At 32.9% G+C, this 22,233-nt stretch overlaps 2 protein-coding genes across 2 annotated transcripts; both read left to right on the forward strand.

The window, feature by feature from the left end:
- Nucleotides 1,909–3,045, forward strand: LOC108661915 (uncharacterized mitochondrial protein AtMg00810-like). The gene is made up of 2 exons (XM_018120904.1): nucleotides 1,909–2,070; nucleotides 2,176–3,045. The coding sequence occupies exons 1-2, from the start codon at nucleotides 1,909–1,911 to the stop codon at nucleotides 3,043–3,045; spliced, it is 1,032 nt and encodes a 343-aa protein (XP_017976393.1).
- LOC18598161 lies at nucleotides 9,393–10,646 on the forward strand. The gene has a single exon (XM_018121174.1). The coding sequence runs from the start codon at nucleotides 9,691–9,693 to the stop codon at nucleotides 10,597–10,599; it is 909 nt and encodes a 302-aa protein (XP_017976663.1). The 5' UTR covers nucleotides 9,393–9,690; the 3' UTR covers nucleotides 10,600–10,646.

Raw genomic sequence — 22,233 nt, forward strand, 5'->3', positions numbered from 1 at the left:
TCCTTAATCAACTCTGCCTTTGCAGGTATAGAATCCAATCACCCTTGCTTCAATACACCAAATAATATACCATATTGTTTCAAACATATCGGTAGCCTTGTGATTAAACAAGATAGTTGGATCATAGATTTTGGTGCTTCTAACAATATTTTGTCACTTTTTAGACAAATTTATTCTAGCTCAACCAGTTAATAACCATTATGTTCATTTGCCTAACAATGGTAAAGCTCTTGTCACTCACATAGGGACTATCGGATTATCACCTCTGTTAATGCTTAAGAATGTTCTCTATGTTTCTAGCTTTAACTTCAATTGCATATAAGTAGGAGAATTAACCAAATCAAAGAAGTCATGTCTATTCTTCATGGATTCATATTGTGTTGTTCAGGACTTGCCATCATGGACAATGATTAGAGTTGCTAGAGTGTCTTCAAGGCTTTATTTGATGTAGTATAACCAAGTTGAACAAAACCTATCTCAATTTTCTTTTGAAAACTATGTCAAGAACATTTTTGCTTTTTCTGTCAATTCCTCTAAGCCAAGATATAAAGACTTTGATCTTTGACATTTTAGATTGGGGCATGCCCCAATAGAAAGAATCAATGTATTGCACAAAAATTTTCCAAAAATTAGTTGTTCAAATGATTTATTGTGTGAAATTTGTCCAATGGCAAAGCAAAACAAACTTCCATTTCTAGTGCATATTCATAATTCAAAAATAGCATTTGAAATAGTTCATATGGACATATGGGGTCCATATGAAGTTCTTACTTTGAATGGCCACAAATATTTTTTAACCATTATTAATGATCATACACGTTTTACATGGATATATTTGATGAAAACCAAATCATAAGTTTCTTCAATCATTCTTGTCTTTAATAATCTTGTCCGAAATCAGTTTAACAAATCTATAAAATGTTTAAGGACTGACAATGGTCCAGAATTTAGCTTATTGAATTTTATAACAAAATTATAATTGTTCACTAATTATCCCATATTGGTACACCACACCAAAATGGCATTGTAAAGAGAAAACACCAACATATTTTAGCTGTGGTAAGGGCACTAAGACATCAGTCAAACTTACCACTCACCTTTTAGGGGGAAATAGTACTAAATGTTGTTCATATAATAAACATATTGCCTATAAGAGTTCTTCAAAATCAATCATCGTATGAACTTTTGTTTAAGAAACCACCTTCATATGATCACTTCAAGGTCTTTAGATACTTGTGTTTTGCATCCACGTGAACACAAGACAGAAAGAAATTTGACAGTAGAGCCAGCAAATGCATTTTCATAGGTTATCCCAATCATGTTAGAGGGTACAAATTATATGATATTGAAGCACAAAAAGTCCTGGTATCCAGAGATATTGTTTTTCATGAGGTTACTTTTCCATTTCACTTTCCAAAACATGACAGACAAGAATTTACATTTTCACAAACAACTGGTGTACATATCACCCCTTTTAATCTTCTTGACTCAAATTACTTGAATTCTCATTCCTTTGACGAAAACCAAGATGTTTCAAATTTGAATAAACCTTCAGTAGTCTTAAAATAACCTTTCAAATCAATGAATGATGAAAATTTTCATAATTCCTCACCTGATAGCAATTTGCCTACTAATAGTACTACAAGTAAACCTGAAACAGACTTCATCATTGACTCAGGTCAACCAATTAGAAAAAGCTCAAGAATTAAAAGTTTACAAAAGTATCTAAAAGCATATCAAATTGACCTATCATCTTATACCAATAATGTCACCATACACCCCATATCCAATTACCTTTTTCATTATAAACTGTCACCTACACACAAGGCATTTACCATATCCCTATCTAGTATACGAGAACCTAACACTTACCATCAAGCAGTAACTTATTCTCATCGGAGAGAAGTAATGGCAATTGAATTGAAAACACTTAATGGAACATGGAGTATTGTACCATTGCTTGCTAATTCTCACACTGTTAGCTATAAATGGGTCTATAAGACTAAGCTGAATGCAAAAGGAGAAATAGAGAGGTATAAAGCCAAGTTGGTTGCCAAAGACTATAGTCAAGTGGCTAGTTTTGATTACTAAGAAACTTTTAGCCTTGTGGCTAAGCAACCTACAATCAAAATTTTCTTTGCCTTAACAGTTGCATGCAAGTGGTTATTGTTTCAGTTAGATGTAGATAATGCATTCTTACATGGGGAGTTAAATGAAGAAGCTTATATGGAATTGCTTGAAGGTTACACAATCAAGGGGAGGTATTCAAAGGATTCAAAAATGGTAGGCAAACTACACAAATCTCTTTATGGTCTTAAACAAGTCTCAAGGCAGTGGAATGCTAAGCTAACATCATCCATTCTTCAGTATGGTTTTAAGCAATCAATATCAAATTACTCATCGTTCACTATGAATACATCAAATGGTGAGTTTGTAGCTTTGTTAATATATATTGATGATATTTTGATTGCCAGCAACTCTACACAAGCTGTAGCAGCTATAAAGAGTCACCTCAATTCACAGTTCAAGCTCAAGGACCTAGGTACTATTAAATATTTCCTGGGACTTGAAATAGCTCGATCACCACAAGGCATTTTAATATGCCAGAGAAAATATACTTTGAACCTACTGGAAGAGTATGGTTTACTTGGAGCCAAGCTTATATCAACATCTATTAATTATAATGTTAAGCTGAGAAGGAAAAGTAAAGAAGAAGAAGTAACAAATCTTACAAGGTACAAACAACTTGTTGGGAAGCTACTCTACTTGACATTCACAAGACTTTATATTTCTTATGCAGTGCAGAGTTTAGCTCAATTCATGGACAAACCAACTAGTGAGTATCACATGGCAGCTTACAGGATGCTGAAGTATTTGAAAAGAGCACCAAGACAAGGAATTTTGATGAAAAGAAACTGTAATTTAAGGATTTCAACATATTGTGACAATGACTGGGCAGGATGTCTTGACACCAGAAGATTTGTCGCTAGCTCCTGTGTGTTCATTGGAGAATCATTAGTGAGTTGGAAGTCTGAGAAGCAATAAATAGTTGCTCGGAGCTCAACTGAAATAGAGTACAGATCTATGGCAGCCACATGTTGTGAAGTTATTTGGATAAAATGTTTGCTAGCAGAATTTGGAATTCAACATCAGGATGCTATAAAGCTCTACTGTGACAGCCAGTCATCAATTTATATTAGTAACAGTTCTTCATGAAAGAACAAAGCATATAAAGATTGATTGTCACTTCATCAAGGAGAATGTCCAAAATGGTGTGATCGAACTTGTCCATATACCAACATAGCTACAAGTTGCTGATGCATTCACCAAACCTCTGCAACCTGGAGTTTTTCAAAGGTTATCATGCAAAATGAACATTCACAATGTTCATGGTTCCTCTTGAAGGGGAGTGTCAAACAAGATTGTCAAAGATTGAAGCAAAATGGTAGCAGGAAATAAGTGTAGTTGATGCTCTGCATTGATTGAAGATGCTACTTGTAAATAGCAGAGAAATAAAAGAAGAAACGCAGCGTTTTGATGTACAGCTGAAGAGAAAAGAAGACAAATGTGAAACGCACCGTTTGGAGCCAACAAAGAAGACCGTTGATTACATAGTTGTTGATTTATTAGTTAGTTAATCACTATAATTAGTTACACTCTTTTGTCCTTTTCTTTGTGTCAATGTAGATACCGTATAAAAAGGCCACTCTTGTATGTTTTTCATGATGAGAATGAAGAACATTTCTCCAAAATATTCTCTACAAAATCTCGTTATTCATCATTTAGATAAAATTGTTTGCTCAGTTGTTTGTCTATGATTAAAATGACTTTACCTCAATCCTCATGAGACCACAATTCTGCATCTTATATTATGTTCCAAATACATGTTAAGCATAGAATTTAAACAAAACCCTGCAGTTGCTTGAAATTAAAATATACTGGAAGCTCCTTCAAAAAGAGTATTTTTAATTTTATGTAACCGTACAAGTATATGAATACTTTTGCATATTAGAAAGATGGTGTAATCAAAATAATTTTGACCCATTGCAGACTTTTATGTAATATTTTATCATGAATTACTTATTTTATAATATTATTTACCATGTATCAGGAATTTTGTAATACTTTTACAAAAAAATTTGATTGTCTCATGAGGTGTCAATTAGATATATGTGTTTTAGATATGTTTTAGTAAGGGCAAAAATATAGTATAAAATATTTAGCGCAGGTTTTTGGTAGGGCTCTATTATTATTGAGAGATATATGCCTCTCCAACATGGTAGATTAACGTATTGATAGTTTTGTAGAAGACAAGTTATTATGTAAAATCAAAGTTGCAAGCAGTATTGATGAATGGGTCATAATTGAACATCATAGATTTGTCACCATTCACCATCATGCTCCTCGTTTCCTGCTTAATGTCTTAACCTTTATATCAGGAAACCTATTCTTGTTTCACCTTTTTGTAGCCTTCCCTCCGTTTTCGTTTCTTTTGCTTTTCCGTGAATCAACTTCTAAATTTGACCTTTTGTCTCTTCGATGATAACTTCAGAAGTATGGAGATTATTGCTAAAATTATTGTCGACCGAAAGCAGCAAGGCATCAATTGTAAAGTGGATTGATTCAAAAATTTACGGGAACATATAATTAAGCAACTTATACTATGATACTTATCTCAATGCAAGGTTGAGAGTTTAGAAATGCTCTGTTTAGTAAAAAGCTAAGGAAATGGTTTTTGTTAATGAACCTCTGCAATTTAAAAATCATTGGAGAATCCTTCTAGTATATAGCCTACAAAAACCCATTTAACAGCGTTTTACATCAAATCTGATCATACCAAATGGCCATCGTATTACTCTTCTAGAAGTATAGCAAATGGTTGGGGGACTACCAGTCCAATACCCAAGTTTAAATATTAAAGGAAGGCACGCGAGAATAGATGATATTTGACGCAGCTGGCCATTTACTCGAATGTCAAGGAACTGTTGCCATAATATTCTTCAACTGGAAAAATTATTCCTGCAACCATTTGCAGGGGCAGAATGGTATACAGAGTACATGGTGGAATGGGATTAGTGATCATTGTAAAAGTCGGGACATCAATTGCTTTTGGCTGAAGGCTGTTTTTTGAAGACTTCTTCAGGGGATCCAAATCTTTTCTCAGTGCTAGAGTGCTTGTTTTGCCCAGAAGTAGTGCCTGAGCCTGACATGTAAGAAATTGCTCTGAGAGTAATGAATTACTATCACTGTTTTTCTGGTGTATGCTCCCTTTTCCGTTCATCATTGATTGCATACCAGATATGATAGTATATGTCAGCTAGGCAGCAAGGTGGTTGGTGCACCACATTTTTCTTTTGTTTTAAAGCACCTTAACTGGAGTTAATTGATTTATTATTGTCATGTTCGAGTGGGTAACGCTTCTCTGGGACGATTGAGAATGACATTGGAAGTAGTAATTTAAGTGTTGACAATTTGATGGAGTCCTTTGGTTGGTTTATCTAATTGGTTGAGCTATTGAAATTGATTTTGGGACTTAAATGGGATTTGGTAAAAGGATATTAAGCAGCACCTTGTGATTCCATGTTCTGGAGCCCACAAAAAGTCATTGCTGAATCTCTTTCTGCTTGGGTCTTTTCCTTTCCTTCCTCACTTGAAGGATAGTGCTAACTTACTGGGTTGGCTTGACTTCTAAAACAGAAGGTTTGCTTCTGAACTGACTCAATAAACATAACAGAATTTGTTTCATTTGTACACCATGCAGATACTGCAATAAGCCGGTTCTTTTCCCTTCTCCTGCCCCCATTTTTAGTTTCTCAGGAATAAAATACAATTTGAGTTGACAGCATTGGAGTAACAAAGATCATTCCTTCATGTTTAGCTACCAATTATGCCTATTTTCTAATGAGTTGGTGGTGCGTCAAAAAAACAACAGCACACTCCAAAATTTATGATGGTAAAAGAAAATCCCAAAAAAAGATGGAACTTGCTTAAGATGCTGACATTTTCCAAATTTGTTCAGCATAGTTAAATTAGTCCATTAACATTTGGTCCACTCAAAGATACCAGCATATTCTGCCAGGTGTTTGATCTTTAATGGAAAAAAAGTCTGATTGAATAGAATACTTTGTGAAGGTTTTTGGCAGGTGGAAGGAGAGGGTGGTTTCTTAAGTAATGCATCTGTGACAATGCAGCCTAATGCACTCTTTTAACCTTTATGTGTCAGTTGACTAATTTAAAGAGGATATTAGGTGTTTTCCATGTTAGTGCAGTGAAGTATAGATCTGCTAATTGCAATTTAAGGAAAGAAATCCAACTTTCCTGCCCAGTTAAGGGAGCTTTTTCGACTAAAATTCCTACTAAAATAGAAATTTGGAGCTTGAATTCTTCACCTGATGCTCTGCAGGAAATAGTTTCAAGTAGTTGAGATGGAGATATGATGAGTCTATTAATTAGATAAGTTGGTACCAAATCTCTTATTGTTTAAGAGAGGTTGCGATTTGCTTTCCCTCTCTTTATGGCTTGGGGTAAACTTGATTTTTGCTCTGCTGAATAGCTTCAAAATCAGGAGGAAACATGAGAAAAAGAAATGTGAACAATGCAGATTGAAGGGTATAAACAGCTTCTGTTAAAATCGAAATGTGTGGTTCATCTTATTTCTATGATTTGTATGACTTATGTCAGTTCAAGTCGCTGGAAGTACGATAGAAGAATAGATTCCAAAACTCAAAACAACAGAGAACTGTGAGCTGGCTGAAATTCCCTTTTCATTAGGTAGTTTCGAAATGCATAGAAGTGGGCCATAATGGAGATTGTATACACAATATCCCAAGGAGTTCAAAACCTTTTCTTTCTCACACCTGGTACTGGTAGTTACATAATCTATTACTATTTCTTTTTCTAGAAATTTGTCTTCTTGTTTAATCTAGGGGGTGAAGGCAAATAAAGGTAGTTTCAAGATTTACTTGAAGAATGGTGAATGAGTTACTTAAGAAGAAAGGAATAATTCTCAGATGGCTTCTTTTTGCTCCTCTAGTTAATCGTACGCAATGAATATGAAGTTGATGTTGCACATTTAAGCTCTGCAACATGGAAATGCTGCGTTTTCTAATAGAGATTCATGAACCTCAAAAGATTACAATAGGGAGGATCCTAGGCGCAGATGAGTTTTGTGTATTAAATTCTGGTAGTTTGCTAATGGTGGTCCAAAAATTTAGCCTCTTATGCCCAGGACCATCATCAGATAGACATGCTATCTGTCTGTTTAGCCTCTTTTTTTTTTAATCTTAAATATAAAGTTTAGTTATTGTCTTCCAGCTTGAGATAATTAATCCTCAAATTATCTGATTGACATGATCAAGCATTTGTTATTTTTTGAGTAAAATCTGCAACTCACAGTCAGCAAGAAGTAAGAACTTGGTTGCAGTCCAGGAATTTTCATAAATATTCAATGAAAATTGCATGCAGAATGAAAACCTATACTCCAAAATTGTCACATTGGAACATAACTCCTACCCACCTTCTGTCTATGACAGCTTCCTAGGTTGAAGAACACCCAAATCAAGTCTGGTCCCCAACATCTGGAGCACATTTCAATGGGTAATTATGGCGAAGACGATGTGGGAAACTGTTGTTTTTCGGCTTTCAGCTCCGAAGAAGTAATAATGCCATAACTTGTTGTGAATTGGTATGCAGAAGTGAGAAATTTCTACACATCACATTTAGAAACATCTCGTAATAATCATTCCATATTTGAAATTAAGTATAATATATATTTGTCTGCATTGTTTTATGATTAAATGTTTTAATCCATATCATCTTTCACAACAAAAGTATGCAAATTCTTTTCCCTGTATGGAAGCACCTTTCTCCGAAAACCTGTTTGAAGAATCTAAGAAAAGTCTCCAACAAAATTTCCTGGACAATCTTTATGCCTGAAAATTCCATCTTAGCTGTCGCTGAACCAAGTCTTTGATTACTCCATCTAATATTCTGTAATCCTAGCTACCATCCCAAACCAATACTACATCTTTATTTCTTTTCTGTTTTTTGCAGCTTATGTATCTTATTTCTCTTTAAGGTTGTCCAATCAGTAATCATGTCCAAACTGTTGCCATCGTGCATGTCTTTCATTAGTTAATTATGGAGTGGCTTTCCTTCTTAATTCTGTAATAACAACGTTTCCCCACTGGTAGTTGTAAGATTTTGGTTGAGGTTGATCACCAGACAGCCCTCTAAAAAGAAAGAGATTTACAGAAAATATTGTAGAGACCATTTTCAGTCGCCTCCTCCACTCATCACATCACAGCCGTCCATATCCTGTAACTATCACTTGATGAATGGCTGGGATGGGACAAATAGAGGAATGAATGGAAATGGTGAACCTAAATAGTCATTAAATCAGTGTCAACAACGGAACATTTCCCATGAAATATCCCCAAATATTGCACTCAAGCCCTCCTGTCTCTATGGATTCTTACACGTGAAATTTGCTTCCGTTTCACTTTTAACCAAAGAAAAGAAAAAGGAAAGTTAAACGTACCCATCTCACACGGATTTAATGTACCCTCAACCGTGTAACTGCATGTATCATCTAATTATTTTTACAATTAATGGGAGTTATTTACAATTAATGGATGTGAAAAGCTTACGGCACTCGTGTCTGGATTGTATTTGTTTTTGTCTTATTGTTGGCTTCTATGACATTCCATTCAGAACATGAAAGTTGAAAGGTGAGGTTTATTCTGTAACTGATGGTGTGGGAGAAATGGAGGTTAATAAACCATAATGCGCAGTTAGAATAGGGTAGCTAGGGTTAAGGCATGGGGGATCCTTCAGTCACTGTTGTCTTTAGCTGTAGTAGGTGAATCTGAAGGCAGATTTTAATTTGTGGGCCCAAAAATCACTATCACCGATTCATCATCATCACCATCAGTCCAGGCCATGTTATCCGATAGCATTCAAAGTCACCCCCTCCAATCCCATGTGTTTATCAAGGGTATTTATCAAAATCCCCTACCTTGAACTTGATTAGTATTCTCATTAATCCTATATTATATTTAGTTTATTAATATATTGTTGCAGAAGGACTAGGAGCTAGTAGCCAAATTTTCATAACTGCGTCTATGTATAATTTTGATTAGTTGAGAATTGAGATTTATGTTTTTTTATTGCTAGTGTGGGATCAAGTCAAAAGTTTAATTGATGTTAATTTAATTAGATTCTTAATTATTCTAATGAAGAAGCACATGAAAGCTAAAGAACAAAAAGTAATGGTTTTGGCTTTTATATTTGATGAAGAAAAATTTAAGGTTAAAAGAACCGTATTTAATGTACACGGCTGGCTTGGAACATGGATTTTAATTTTTTTTTCCTTTTCATTTTTATGGCATATTTTTGTTTCTTTCCTTTTTCCCACTAGGAACTAGAAAAGACAGTCCACATGGGAAAACTCAGAGGAGAGTACTGATCTTTTGTCTCCTTCAATCTTCCAATTGTTTTCCAGTAGCATAGATAAGGAAGAGTAATTAATCAATGTTTCAATTTTCTTGTGCTAGAGGCAAGGAAGAGTAACACCTCCTTCTTTCTGCCTCTCTGTCTCTCCTGCATATATTTAAATAGAATTCAACCAAAAAAAAAAAAGACCTCGATTTCCATCTTCCTTTTCACTTTCTTTCTGGGATTTTCTCAACAATGAGAAGCATAGCATCCTGTTATAGTGAACATGCCATCAAAGTGTCAGATTCTTATTGTTCAGGCCCTTCAACTCAGGCCTATCTCTCTCCCAACCTTGCCCCTTCAACCCCAAATGCTATAACATGTATATACAAAGCTAAACTCTCCTCTCAAAGAAACCTTCTGATCACCCTCACATGGTGCAACAACCTCATAGGCCAAGGCCTAATAATCAATGTTGACGAAAGCCTCTCTACTCCATCCAAATTCAAGTCCAATTCTCACCAGCTGAGAAAGAACAAAGGCAACAAAACATTCAAATCTTGCAATTCAGAGATTGAGGTCTTTTGGGACGTTTCTGATGCCCAGTATATCAATGGACCTGAACCAAGTACCAGGTTTTCTGTCATAGTTTTAGTTGACTCAGAACTCTGTCTACTTCTTGGGGATATGAATGAAGAATTACAAATTGAAAAGATTCAATCAGGACAACCAGCTGCAAAATTCTCATTGGTTTCACGAAGCGAAAATTTCTCGGGCAGTACTGTTTATTCAACCAAGGCACAATTCTGTGATACAGGATTGGCTCATGACATTTTAATCAAGTGCAGTGGAGAAGAAGAAGGGTGGAGAAATCCTGTATTGTCTGTCTGCATTGACCAGAAGAAGATTTTCCAAGTGAAGAGATTGAGATGGAATTTCAGAGGCAACCAAATAATTTTTTTGGACGGATTGTTGGTGGATATGATGTGGGATTTGCATGACTGGCTCTTTAAGCAAACATCTGGCTATGCTGTCTTCATGTTCAGAACAAGGAGTGGGTTGGATAGCAGGCTGTGGTTGGAGGAAAAGGGCAGCCTGGAACAGAAGGAGAAAGAAAGAGCTGAGTTCTCCTTGTTGATCTGTGCTTGTAAGAGTCCTGACTAGTTCTTTTGTTATTTGTTTGATAGATTTTTTTTTTTTAGTATGATCTGAAGTGCTTTTCTTTTCTTTTTTTTTTTAAAGAAAAATAGTTTTTATTGTAGATTTTTAAATATTAAAGAAGATAGATTGTTAATCTTCTGATGATAGAAAATTATATGCTTAACTTGGAGTGGAGGAAATGAATTTTAGAGTTATATTGATTGAATTGTAAATGAAACTTCTTCATTGCTTCACCATCTCTATCTCTCTTCGCCTTATTGTTGCACAGGCAAAGTTTGTAAGCTTTCAAAGAAACTCTCTTCACCCTGGCCCTCATTTCCGTCTTTCTTCTTCCTCCCTCTCCTCTGCTCTTGTTCCTTTCTCCTTTTTCTTTACAACATTGAGCAAGTCAAGGGACTATGGAGCGTGGTTTGCCCTGGCGAGGCATTGCACTGTTAGATAGATCCCTATGAATACAATAACTCTGTTTTTTTTTTTTGGATAATTAAGACAATAACTTTTTTGTCTCTTTCATTCATGTTATGTCAAATAAAGAAGCAATGGTCATATTCAAATGCTAGGGAGCCACATGTTTAGATTATAGAACCGAAACTGATTGGATTCTGAATCAACCATAACCAATGGGAATTGATAGTTTCCTACATTACTTTGTGACAGATTAGAGGGGATGTTTTTTCGGATAATGGAACCAAAGATGCAATTCCTAGCTCCTAAGGAGAAAAGGGTTATTTCTTCTTTGCCCGTTTTGCCTGATTAAACCCAAACAGAAACAGGAAAGAGCGACACACCTGCATAAGCCTCTGCCAGAAAATAGAGCTCGACCCCAAGGAAAGGATATTTTATAAACCTTGATAACTTTCACCAAAATAAAAAAGTAATGGCCAGGAATTTAATATCTTAATGTACAAGTAGTATTTTTAATTTGTTTGATTTTATCTACACATGTATGAATATTAATTTGTCTTGCGAATATGGGCTCCCAAAGGAATTTTCGAGGTATTCGTTTTGAATTAGTAAATGGATCAAAATATTAATTGATTAATTTAAATTAGCGTTCACTTTTTATGTCAACATTTTTACATTGGACTTTTTTATTTTAAATGCATGAAAATTACAAATGAAAAAAGCATAGATCAAAAGGTTGTCATCTTTATAATTTTCAGTTCAAACCCATGATTAATTTAAATTGATTAATCATATCAAAGATTAAATTTTTATGTTATAAGGTACTTAAAAGGTGACACTAGCTATTGGACGAAAGAATTCTTCTTAGGGAAAATAGATTAAAAACTTGGGAAACCTTATCTATTCCCAAATTTTATTTGCATGATTCAAATTTACATTCCTTTGTAGTGAATTCATATGGTATTTGCTTTCCTTGTAAATATGGCTCAAGCCCTCCCACAATCAACCTTATAACGCACAGAGAAATCACAGCATATATCTATTCCAATACACATACACATATTTGTATACCAATTTTAATAACAATATGCTTTACTTTGATTCGTTGGATTTATATAATGAAAGTAATTTTTTAGAGCAATTATAAAATCAAGCAAGGTTCATAAATTATAAGGAATTGAATCGATTTCACTTATTTGTTACTAACAGTTTAACTTAATTACATATTATTTTTTAAAAAAAATTGGATTAGGTTATGACAAGTCACAAGGATGATAATTTTCCACTCCTTGCTTAAGAAATTAGACAGCCGTAGCAAAATCCAACACTCAATAATGAGGCAGAATGAAATCCTGAGCAATACCCCACAATTCAGCCTTGGAAGGCCAGTGTGAACAAATCAAGCTTTAATCCACCTATTCAAACCTCCATTGTTTATTGCCCTCGATAATGATCATAAATTTTGTTTTTGGGACTTGGCCCATTCCAATTCTGTCTCATCTAATATCACAACTCTCCCTTTCAACATAGGCTGGGATCCATGCCATAAAATACATACAAAAAGAAGATTGAAGTAACATCTTCATTTAAATGAAGCTAAAAAAAAAAAAAAAGATTTTTAGTTGTTGTCATTCCCGTTTACTATCAACAATTTGATATGCTTCAATTGTTTTTCAACTATAAAAAAGTTGCTCCAATGTTACATGAAAACGTTTTTGAGCTAATTGGAATGGAAGTTTTAATATTTTGTTCAGATAATCATGTCTTTGGTAATTTTAGTGGTGATACTCGATAATTCATTTAGACACTTATCATCGAAAGATTTTGTTTTTTAAGTTCAGATTGGGTTCTTGGAAATAATATAAATTTTTACTTTTAATTCATTTTTCTTCTATAATATATATGAAAGTATAGATGTTGAAAAATTTTTGAATTGATGAAAACAAACACTTTTATTCATTATATTTTTAATTTGCCATTTTAAAATATTTTTTATTATAAATATTAATAAAATTTTATTATAAAAAATAAGATAAATTTTACAAACCAGATAAATTTCTTAATTATAATAGTATTATAAATTATAAAACTTCAATTATTTATATATTAAAAATATATATATTTATATATATATATATAATTATTACTTAAAATAAATAAAAAATATTAATTACAATAAAAATTTATATATTTAATTTGCACATGTTTCAACCATAATTGGTTGCTTGATATATTAATAATCTAAAAGTAATATTTAATTTTTGTGTACATTTTGACAAGACACAACAATTATTTACTATTTATTTACTTTGCAATAGAGAGACGACAACAATTTTTAAATTTTAACAAAAAAAAATATTGAATAGGAACATCTGGAGGCGCTTTCTTTCTTGACCAAACATATTTGCAATTGCAAGTACCAAATCGATGCAACTTGTAATCAATTTGGTCCAGTCCTGGTTAGTAGATTATCACTTGGCTTTGGACTCCCTTGCCCAAATGAGCTTAGCCTCCTTTTTTTCCCAATGTTGTTGCAAAGGATGACCCGAATAACAAGTTTTTTGAGTTATACTTTGATTAATGACATCCTGGATTAGATTGGATTCTTTTTTTTTGGGTGAAAAGATTAGATTGGGTTGATACTTTGAAATTATAACACATAAAAGGGTTATCTTAGATAGATTAATTTGATGTAAAGGTCTAAAACTCATAATTTGAGATTCGATTTGGAGTAATTATATCTTCAAACAAGAAAATTTCATCATTGGATGTGGTCAACACAGAATTTGTGTACGGATTTGGGCATGATTTCCAACTTGCCAATTGCCGTAATTAATGGCAATAGGCTCGCCCCATGTCGACCACATGTGCTGGAAAAATAAGCTTGGGATATAAATATAAAGAGAGGTGGTCACTTTCTAGTTCATCCAATGCCTATGCGGCCGTGCGCAAGATATAAAGTTTGTCGCTGTCTCATTCAAAGCTCAACAGTGTGGGCTGTGTGCTTGGGCTTAGCCACAAGGCCTCACAAAGCAGCTTATTGTCCCTTCCACTTTGTCTGCTGCATGTGTTGCCAATTTGCAACTGCTTTCGTTTTGTCCCACACTCCACATTCACAGCTATCTATCTATATGTTTTTCCAGCAAATTTCTCTTTTTCCGTTATCGGAGCATTGAGGGTCAGTGGTTTAAGTATAAAAAAAAAATCATTTGGATGATTTGTATTTTAAAAAAAAAATAAAATTATTTATTGTTTTAATTTACTCATATTTTAATCAAATTTGAAAAAAATTAATACAATTAACCTCTAATATTTTTAGTGTACTTCTATTTAAACTTATAATATTAAATATAAAATTACAATGTATAAAATAAAAATAGTTAAATACAATGTATATGATTAATAATTTTCTCTTATATAATCAAAATTGTTTAAAGACTAAATAATCAAAATGATTTTCTTTTATATACTTAAGATAATTTCCTTTCAACTAAATATAAAACGTAAAGTAAATATACTCAAGATAATTTTCTCTTATATAATCATAATTAATAAAAAAAATAAGTTAATAAAATTTTAAGCAACAGTCCAACACTACTGATGAAAGGGGAAGAATGGTTGGGAATGATTTTCTTCATTCATAAAAAAAAATTGGCTTACATTTTCAAATCTGACTTTGCTTTCATCAATATACCTTGGCCAGGTGCTGCCTTTAAGTATTTCAATACTCTACAGGTTGCCATATAATGTTTTCTACTTGGTTTATCCATGAACTGAGCAAGAGTCTATGCTGCATAAGAAATATCAGGTTTTGTAAATGTCAAGTAAAGAAGTTTTCCCACCAACTGTCTGTACTTGGAAGAATCAGCAAGTTCATCTTCTTTGCTTGCTTTAGTTAGCTTCATATTATAATCAATGGGTGTTGAGACTGGCTTAGTTCCAAGCAGTCCATATTCTTGTAACAAATCAAATGTATACTTTTTTTGGCATATCGAAATGCCTTCTAGTGATCTTGACACTTCTAAACCAAAGAAGTACTTTATTGTCCCTAAGTCTTTAAGCTTAAACTATGAGCTTAAGTGTTCCTTTACTACTACTGCAGCTTGAGTAGTAGTATTGCCAATTAAGATTTCATCAACATATGTCAATAAAGCAATGAATTCACCATCAATTGTGTTCATAGTAAATAGTGAGTAATTTGACATTAACTGTTTGAACCCATAGTGAATGATACATGATGTTAGCTTAGCATTCCATTGTCTTGAGGCTTACCATATAGAGATTTATGAAGTTTGCAGGCTAACTTTGATCTACTTGGATGCTCCCTCTTGACTGTATATCCCTCTAGTAGCTCCGTGTAAACCTCTTCATCAAGGTCTCCATGCAAGAATGCATTGTTGACATCTAGCTGGGATAACGTCCAATTCCTTGCAGCTGCAAGAGCAAAGAAAATTCTGACAGTGGATTATTTAGCCACAAGGTTGAAAGTCTCTTAATAATCAAAAGCAACCACTTGAATGTATGCTTTGGCAACTAATCTTGCCTTATACCTTTTTATTTCACCTTTTACATTTAATTTGGTCTTGTATACCTACTTACAGCCAACAGTATGACAATTTGCAAGTAATGGTACTATGCTTCAGGTGCCATTCTCTTCTAAAGCTTTCAGCTCAGTTGCCATTTCATCTCTTCAATGTGAATGAGATACTGTTTGATGGTAAGACATAGGATCTTGTATGTTTGATAATGAAATAGTGAATGCTTTATGTGCACTTGATAGTTTATGTGATGAAATGAATTTAGATATAGGATGTGAGGTGATGGTATTTGTGTGAAAAAGTAGATTAATTTGGTAAGCTTTCATATACTTTGGTATGGTTCTTATTCTTGTGCTTTTTCTGGTTGGCATAATTGAGTCAATGTCATGGTCTAGTTCAAGTTGATTAGTATTGTCACTGATGAGCAAATCAGTACTAAATGATGAATTATTGGAAGCATCATCATTTCTTGATGTATGAAGTTGTTCTGTAAGTGGTGAAGGCTCTTTAAAACATAATTCAGATTGGTTTAGGTCAGGTGAATGAAAATTTGTATGATTTCTATCAAAATTGTCAAAAGGGACAATATGCACACCAGGTGTTTGATTAAATGTGAAATTTTGTCTGTCATGTTTTTAAGACTAAAAAGGAAAAGTATCTTCATGAAAAACAATGTCTCTGGACACTAGGACTTTATGTGCCTCAAGATCATACATTTTGTATCCTTTGACATGGTTCATATATCCTACAAAAAGTCATTTATTTGCCCTGGTATCAAACTTCTTCCTATGATGTGTTTGTGTGGAAACAAAACACAAACATCCAAAGACTTTGAAATGACTAAATGAAGGAGGCATTTTGAAGAGTATCTCGTATGGCGACCTATTCTAAAAGACTTTGGTAGGCACCCTGTTTATGATATGTACAGCAGTTAAGACTACATCCCCTCAAAAACTAAGTGGTACATTTGACTGGTGTCTTAAGGCTCTAACCACAACTAGGATGTGTTGATGCTTTCTTTCCATAACACCATTCTGTTGTGGTCTGCCAGCATAGGATAATTGATGAAAAATACCATTTTTATTGTAAAAATTAGTAAGTTCAAATTCTTTTCCATTATCTGTTCTTAGACATTTTATAAAACCATTAAACTATTTGAACAATATTAGCAAAAATAGGTATAATTGATGATACCTTTGATTTGTTTTTCATCAAATATATCTATGTAAATCTTGAAAATTATCAACAATAGTCAGAAAGTATCTATGACCATTTAAAGTAAGGACTTCACATGGTCCTCATATGACTACATGAACTATTTCAAAAAGCTGTTTTGATGTTTTGAACATGAGTTGGAAATGGTAATCTCCTTTGCTTGGCCTTTGGACAGATTTCACAAAGTAAATCATTTGAACAATTAATTTCTAGAAAATTTTGATGCAACACTTTAATTTTTTTTGTTGGGGCATGTCCCAATCTAAAATGCTTAAGGTCAAAGTCTATGTATCCTAATTGGAAGGAATTTACAGTAAGAACAAAACAGTTATTAACAAAGTTTTTAAAATAGAAATGAGAAAAATCTTATTCAACTTGGCTATCTTGCATCACATAGAGCCCTGAAGACACAATAGCAGCCCCTATTAGTCTCCAAGATGGAAGGTCCTGAATTACACAATATGAGTCAGTGAAAAAAAGGCATGAATTTTTTAACTTGGCTAACTCACTTACTGACATAAGATTGAAATTAAAACTAGGCACACACAAGACATTCTTTAGTGTTAACAAGGGTGTAATTTTAACAGTTCCTATGTGAGTGACAAGTGCTTTACCATTGTTTCGTAAGTGAACAAAATGATCATTAATTGGTTCAATTAAAATGAACCTGTCTAAAGAATAACCAATGTGATCTGTGGCACCAAAATCCATGATCTAGCTACTTTGTTTAATCACAAGATTATTGATATGTCTAAAACTATGAGGTAGGTTATTGGGAGTATCAAAATAAGGCTGATTGGAGACAATACCTACAAAGGCAAAGTTGATCAAGGATGGTTTGTTCTGATGATTCTTTGGTGAAGAAACCTTACCATCATTACAAGTAATCCCATTCTCACTTAAGAGCTCCATAAGCTTATTGACCTGCAGTTTGATTACTAACAGTTGGGACATAAAACCATTACCAGCTGAATCATCTTTTTATTCCGACTGTGTTCTTTGCAATTAGGTGTCAATCAAGCCTGTAACACTGTTTGCCATTAACTCTCCTTTCCTAAAGTTGACTTTGGCTTTAGTAAACTTGAAATCCTGAAGAAATCCAACAAGTCTATAACACTTTTCCTTGATGTCACCCTTATTCCCATAATGTGAACACTGTAAATCTTTTATGCCTCTTTTACTTAAATCAACAATAGTCAGCATAGCTGAAGATTCTAGCGGTGGTTGTATTTGAATCATCAAAGTCCTTTGAGTTTCCTCCTTTAAAACAAGACTATAAACTTTGTCCAAACTTGGCATAGGGTCCATGAGAATGATCTATGACCTCAAAACAGAAAAAGAGTCATTCAACCTATTCAAGAACTTGAAGACCGTGTCCTTCTGATACTGGTCACTATAAACCTTGAAGCAATTAACATTGCATTTTTTGCATTTGTAATGTGGTAAGGGCCTAAAACTCTTCAATTCTTCCCAAACTCCCTTCAATTCTATAAAGTAAGTATCTACAGTCCTTGAGCCTTGGGTTATACTTCCTAGTCTGTATTATAGGTTACAAACTCTAGTGTCATCTAGTTGAGCAAAGTTTTGCTTGAGAGTGTTCCAAATATCCATTGCAAAGTCCATATAAAGTATTGTTGATGTTATAGGCTGTGTAATAGATTCTAAAAGTCATGCTACCAGAAGGTTGTTACACCTAATCCAGGAAGGGTAAATGGGATTTGTGATTCAAGTTTCACTATTGTACCATTTATGAAGCTTATTTTATTTCTAATGGACAGTGCAAGCGAAAAAGAATGACTCCATGCTACATGGTTGGTTGTGGTCAATTTGGGGGTAACCATAACTGATCTTGGACGATTAGTATGATGTAAATAGTAAAGCGATTGTGGATCTGCAATAGGAGATATTTGTTACCTTGATTCATTGGAGGTTTGTGAGATTTGAGGGGTTGAAGTAGTTGATTTTGACATAATTCAATAAAAAACTAAAAGGAAATCTGATGCAAGGAAAGGGAAGGATGATATCAACTTACTGGGGATCTGGATGATGATGATGATGAATGAAGGTTGTAGCAAACCAATAGCTACTGTGAGAGTCTATGAATTTCCCTTGTTAAATCCTTTAGGAACTTCATCTGCTTTGATACCATGATGAAAGAGAGAGAGTGTTTGGGAATGCTTTTCTTCATTCATAAAAAAATAAAAGACCGAAAGAGAATTACAGAGTTTAGTTGTTTATATACAAGTATGTACAAAGGGGAAAACGAAAAATAAAAAAATTGTATAAACTAACTACCAATTAAAGAATGATTAACGGTAACATTTTGGTTTTAAATGAAACGTTATCGTTTATGCTTCCTTCTTGTTATGTCCTTTGCCTTTGCGTCAACATGGTGCGTTTAGTCTTTATTTAAGAATTCTATTTACAAGCAATTTCATCTCTTGTATGTTTGAAACTTCCATTCTTATTTCTCTGTCATTTGAGTCCTTGCTTTCCATGGTAGTTTAACGCATATTTGAGAATTATATCATAATTTTTTAATTTTTAAAGATTAAAATCATAGGAAATAAAATTCATATAATAAAAAAAAAAAAAATATAGCAAGTAGAAGATAGAACCTACGTTTGACATAACAAAAAAGAAAGAAGTATGTGATTGATAGTTTATAGAAATGTGAAGAAGAAAATCTATAAAGACTTAAAGCATATGACGAAATAGAAAAAAAATAAAAAAAAATATAACAATATAAATGAAAGAAGAAGACAAAAGAAAATTTTACTTTTTTTTTAATTTCACACAATGGTGATTATTGGTCTTCGTCTTTCTTTGTCCAAGTTGGCAAGCTCATAAATCTTTTTTGAAAAATGTAGTGTGTTTTTGTGATGAGTTCTGGATAAGAAAGTAGAGTAAAAAATGAAAAGAACATAAGAGATGAAAAAGAGAAAAAGAAAGAGAGAGAAAGAGATGTGGAGATACTTGAAAGTTAAAAGGGTAAAGTTGAGTAAGATATGTGGAGTCATTTTGTTATTTTTTATTTATATTAATAATTAAATAAAAAAAATATTTTGAAGAAGTCATTAAAAATATATATATATAATTTTAAAAATTTTATATGAGAAATAAAATTTTTTTAAAATTTTATATGATAAATAATTTTTTTTTTTAAATTTTGAGGGCTGTGACTACAAAAAGATCCACCCTTGTCCACTGTTTAACTTGTGCTAGGATGGACTCTCAACGCAAGGCTTTTTGTACTTATGGCCCGGTACTGCAAGCCCATTACTCTGAAATATCTCTACGATTATGTTAAATGGTTCCCAATTTAACTTTTAATTATTTCTGCCTTGTTAAATACTACTAGTAATCAATTTGTTGAGACTTTTTTTGCCTAGGCACTTTAGGAACTCCTACCTTTTTGGGAGTTAGTATTGACTTTGTTCATTCATTTCTTTCTCCCCTCTAAAGAATAGCACTATGCTAGTTATGCAATTGCATACCTAGCTTTTAATCAAATATATTTTCATTTAAAAAAGATTTAAACTCTAAAAATACTTTACACGGTACCCGTTTGTTGAACTAAGTCACTCATCTTTTATTACTTTCAAATTAACCTTTTAAATTTTTACTTTAAGTCCAAAAAACTTAAAATCTTGACAAAAAATTAATTGTCCTTAAATTCAATGCTAATTTAAGTATTCTATACATGTGATTTGATGATGTAGTCATCTACTAGTCGAAGTGATATTTTTTTTCTATCAAAATATCTACCAAGTTCTTATATCTATACATTTTGTTTAATTCATTGTCATATCAGCATTATTACGTCATCATATTAGTATTACGTGATATTATTATATCATCAGGTCGCTATAACGTGACATGTCATATCATTATGTGGTGTCACGTCAATATTGATGTAATCTTTTTTAATAGTAAAATTAGATGTTGATAGAGAGACACTAAATTAAAATAATTTTTAAAATTAAGAGAATAAATTATTTTGATTTTGAATACATGGATGAAATTGAATAAAATGTATAAATATAGGACTTGGTAGGTATTTTGACTATTTTTTTATCATTGTTGAAAGTTTATTTTGATTAACCCCGATTTTCAAATTAATTAAAAAGAACTTGCGATTTGTTAAATTAAATAATGAAACCTTTACCAAAAAAAAACAATGAAACAAAAAAATATTTAATTAGATCTTGGCATCTTGCTTTGTGATCGGGTATAGCAGGCATACTTTGCTTCATAAAATTGAGATTTTAAAGTCAAATTTTCTCTTTCATGACATACTGCCGCAGTACATTGTCAACATCGACCTGTTCTTCCTCCCAACTTGAATTAAAAAAAAAAAATCTTCTAATAAATAGATGGCAATTACAATAACTACAAACACAATATTGACATAACTCAACACACACAGCATCTGCATCAAGCACGCTGCTTATAAATTTATCATTCATATTTCAAACTGCTTATCGTGATAGGTGATGACACAAATCTGTTTTAAACATTAAAATAATGGTGCTCTCGTATTAGTATAAACACACTGCTGGAAAATCCATGGCCATAAAATGAGAGTATCTACTATTTACAGGACCACACCCATTTGAACCTTTTTTTAATAGCTTAAGCTGCGTTGGATCCACGCTTTTGTTTTGGTAATGACGAAACACATAAATTTTTTTTTTTTCTCTTTTAGTATTGATTCCGAGTCAATTATCAGAGAATTTTGGGTTTATTTTGCAAGTTCTGATGCTTTAGCAAAATGGGCAAAGAGAAACTGTATGCACAGATCCTTTCAAATATGAATACCATATAGTTGGCCTCGTAGACAACAATTAAAAAATAAATGATGGAATAAAACGTTTTGGGCATGATGAGTGACGTTCGCACGTGTCAACTTGCACATTAGTCATTACTCATTTCGGATTTTGTTTTTCGGGGTAGCAAAATATGGTTTGGTGAAACCTTGAGTAGGATCGTTTTGTTGACCTATAAGTAGTGAGTCGGGAAATTGGTGTTTTGGTAGGTGGCATGCACCTTTGGGCTTTTGAGTAAAAGCATAGAGAACATCTTCAAGCAGTATTATTTAATTTTACTTGTATGTCAAACTTGTTTTTTTTATTTTTTTATTTTATTGTTTTATGACAACATATATACATATATAACATAAAGGACAATTTTCTATATACATTGAATAATTAAAGGCATTCAGGTGGCTGCCTGTCTACCCGATATTTTTCACTTATCAGTTACTTAATTGTCTTGTTTAGTATCCCTTCCCAAGTGATTTGTTTATATTTTACAATGTTTCATATGTCATATATGGAGGTCAAACTTTCAGGCTAAATATATTAGGAAAGAAATTTTTTTATTTTTAACAAAACTACATGCATCAACCATTTTTGTCACATTTTAACTAATCAAACCCAGACCCATTATTGCAAAAAAGAATGGTAGTACGATTTTT

Source organism: Theobroma cacao, chromosome 5 (assembly GCF_000208745.1).
Source record: "Theobroma cacao cultivar B97-61/B2 chromosome 5, Criollo_cocoa_genome_V2, whole genome shotgun sequence".
NCBI lineage: Eukaryota > Viridiplantae > Streptophyta > Magnoliopsida > Malvales > Malvaceae > Theobroma > Theobroma cacao.

Excerpts from the sequence above, each read along its gene's own strand:
- LOC108661915 (XM_018120904.1), top strand. The coding sequence starts at position 1,909 with ATGGCAATTGAATTGAAAACACTTAATGGAACATGGAGTATTGTACCA. Across the intron at positions 2,071-2,175 it reads TTGCCAAAGACTATAGTCAA|TTAGATGTAGATAATGCATT; the intron begins GTGGCTAGTTTT and ends TTATTGTTTCAG.
- LOC18598161 (XM_018121174.1), top strand. The coding sequence starts at position 9,691 with ATGAGAAGCATAGCATCCTGTTATAGTGAACATGCCATCAAAGTGTCA.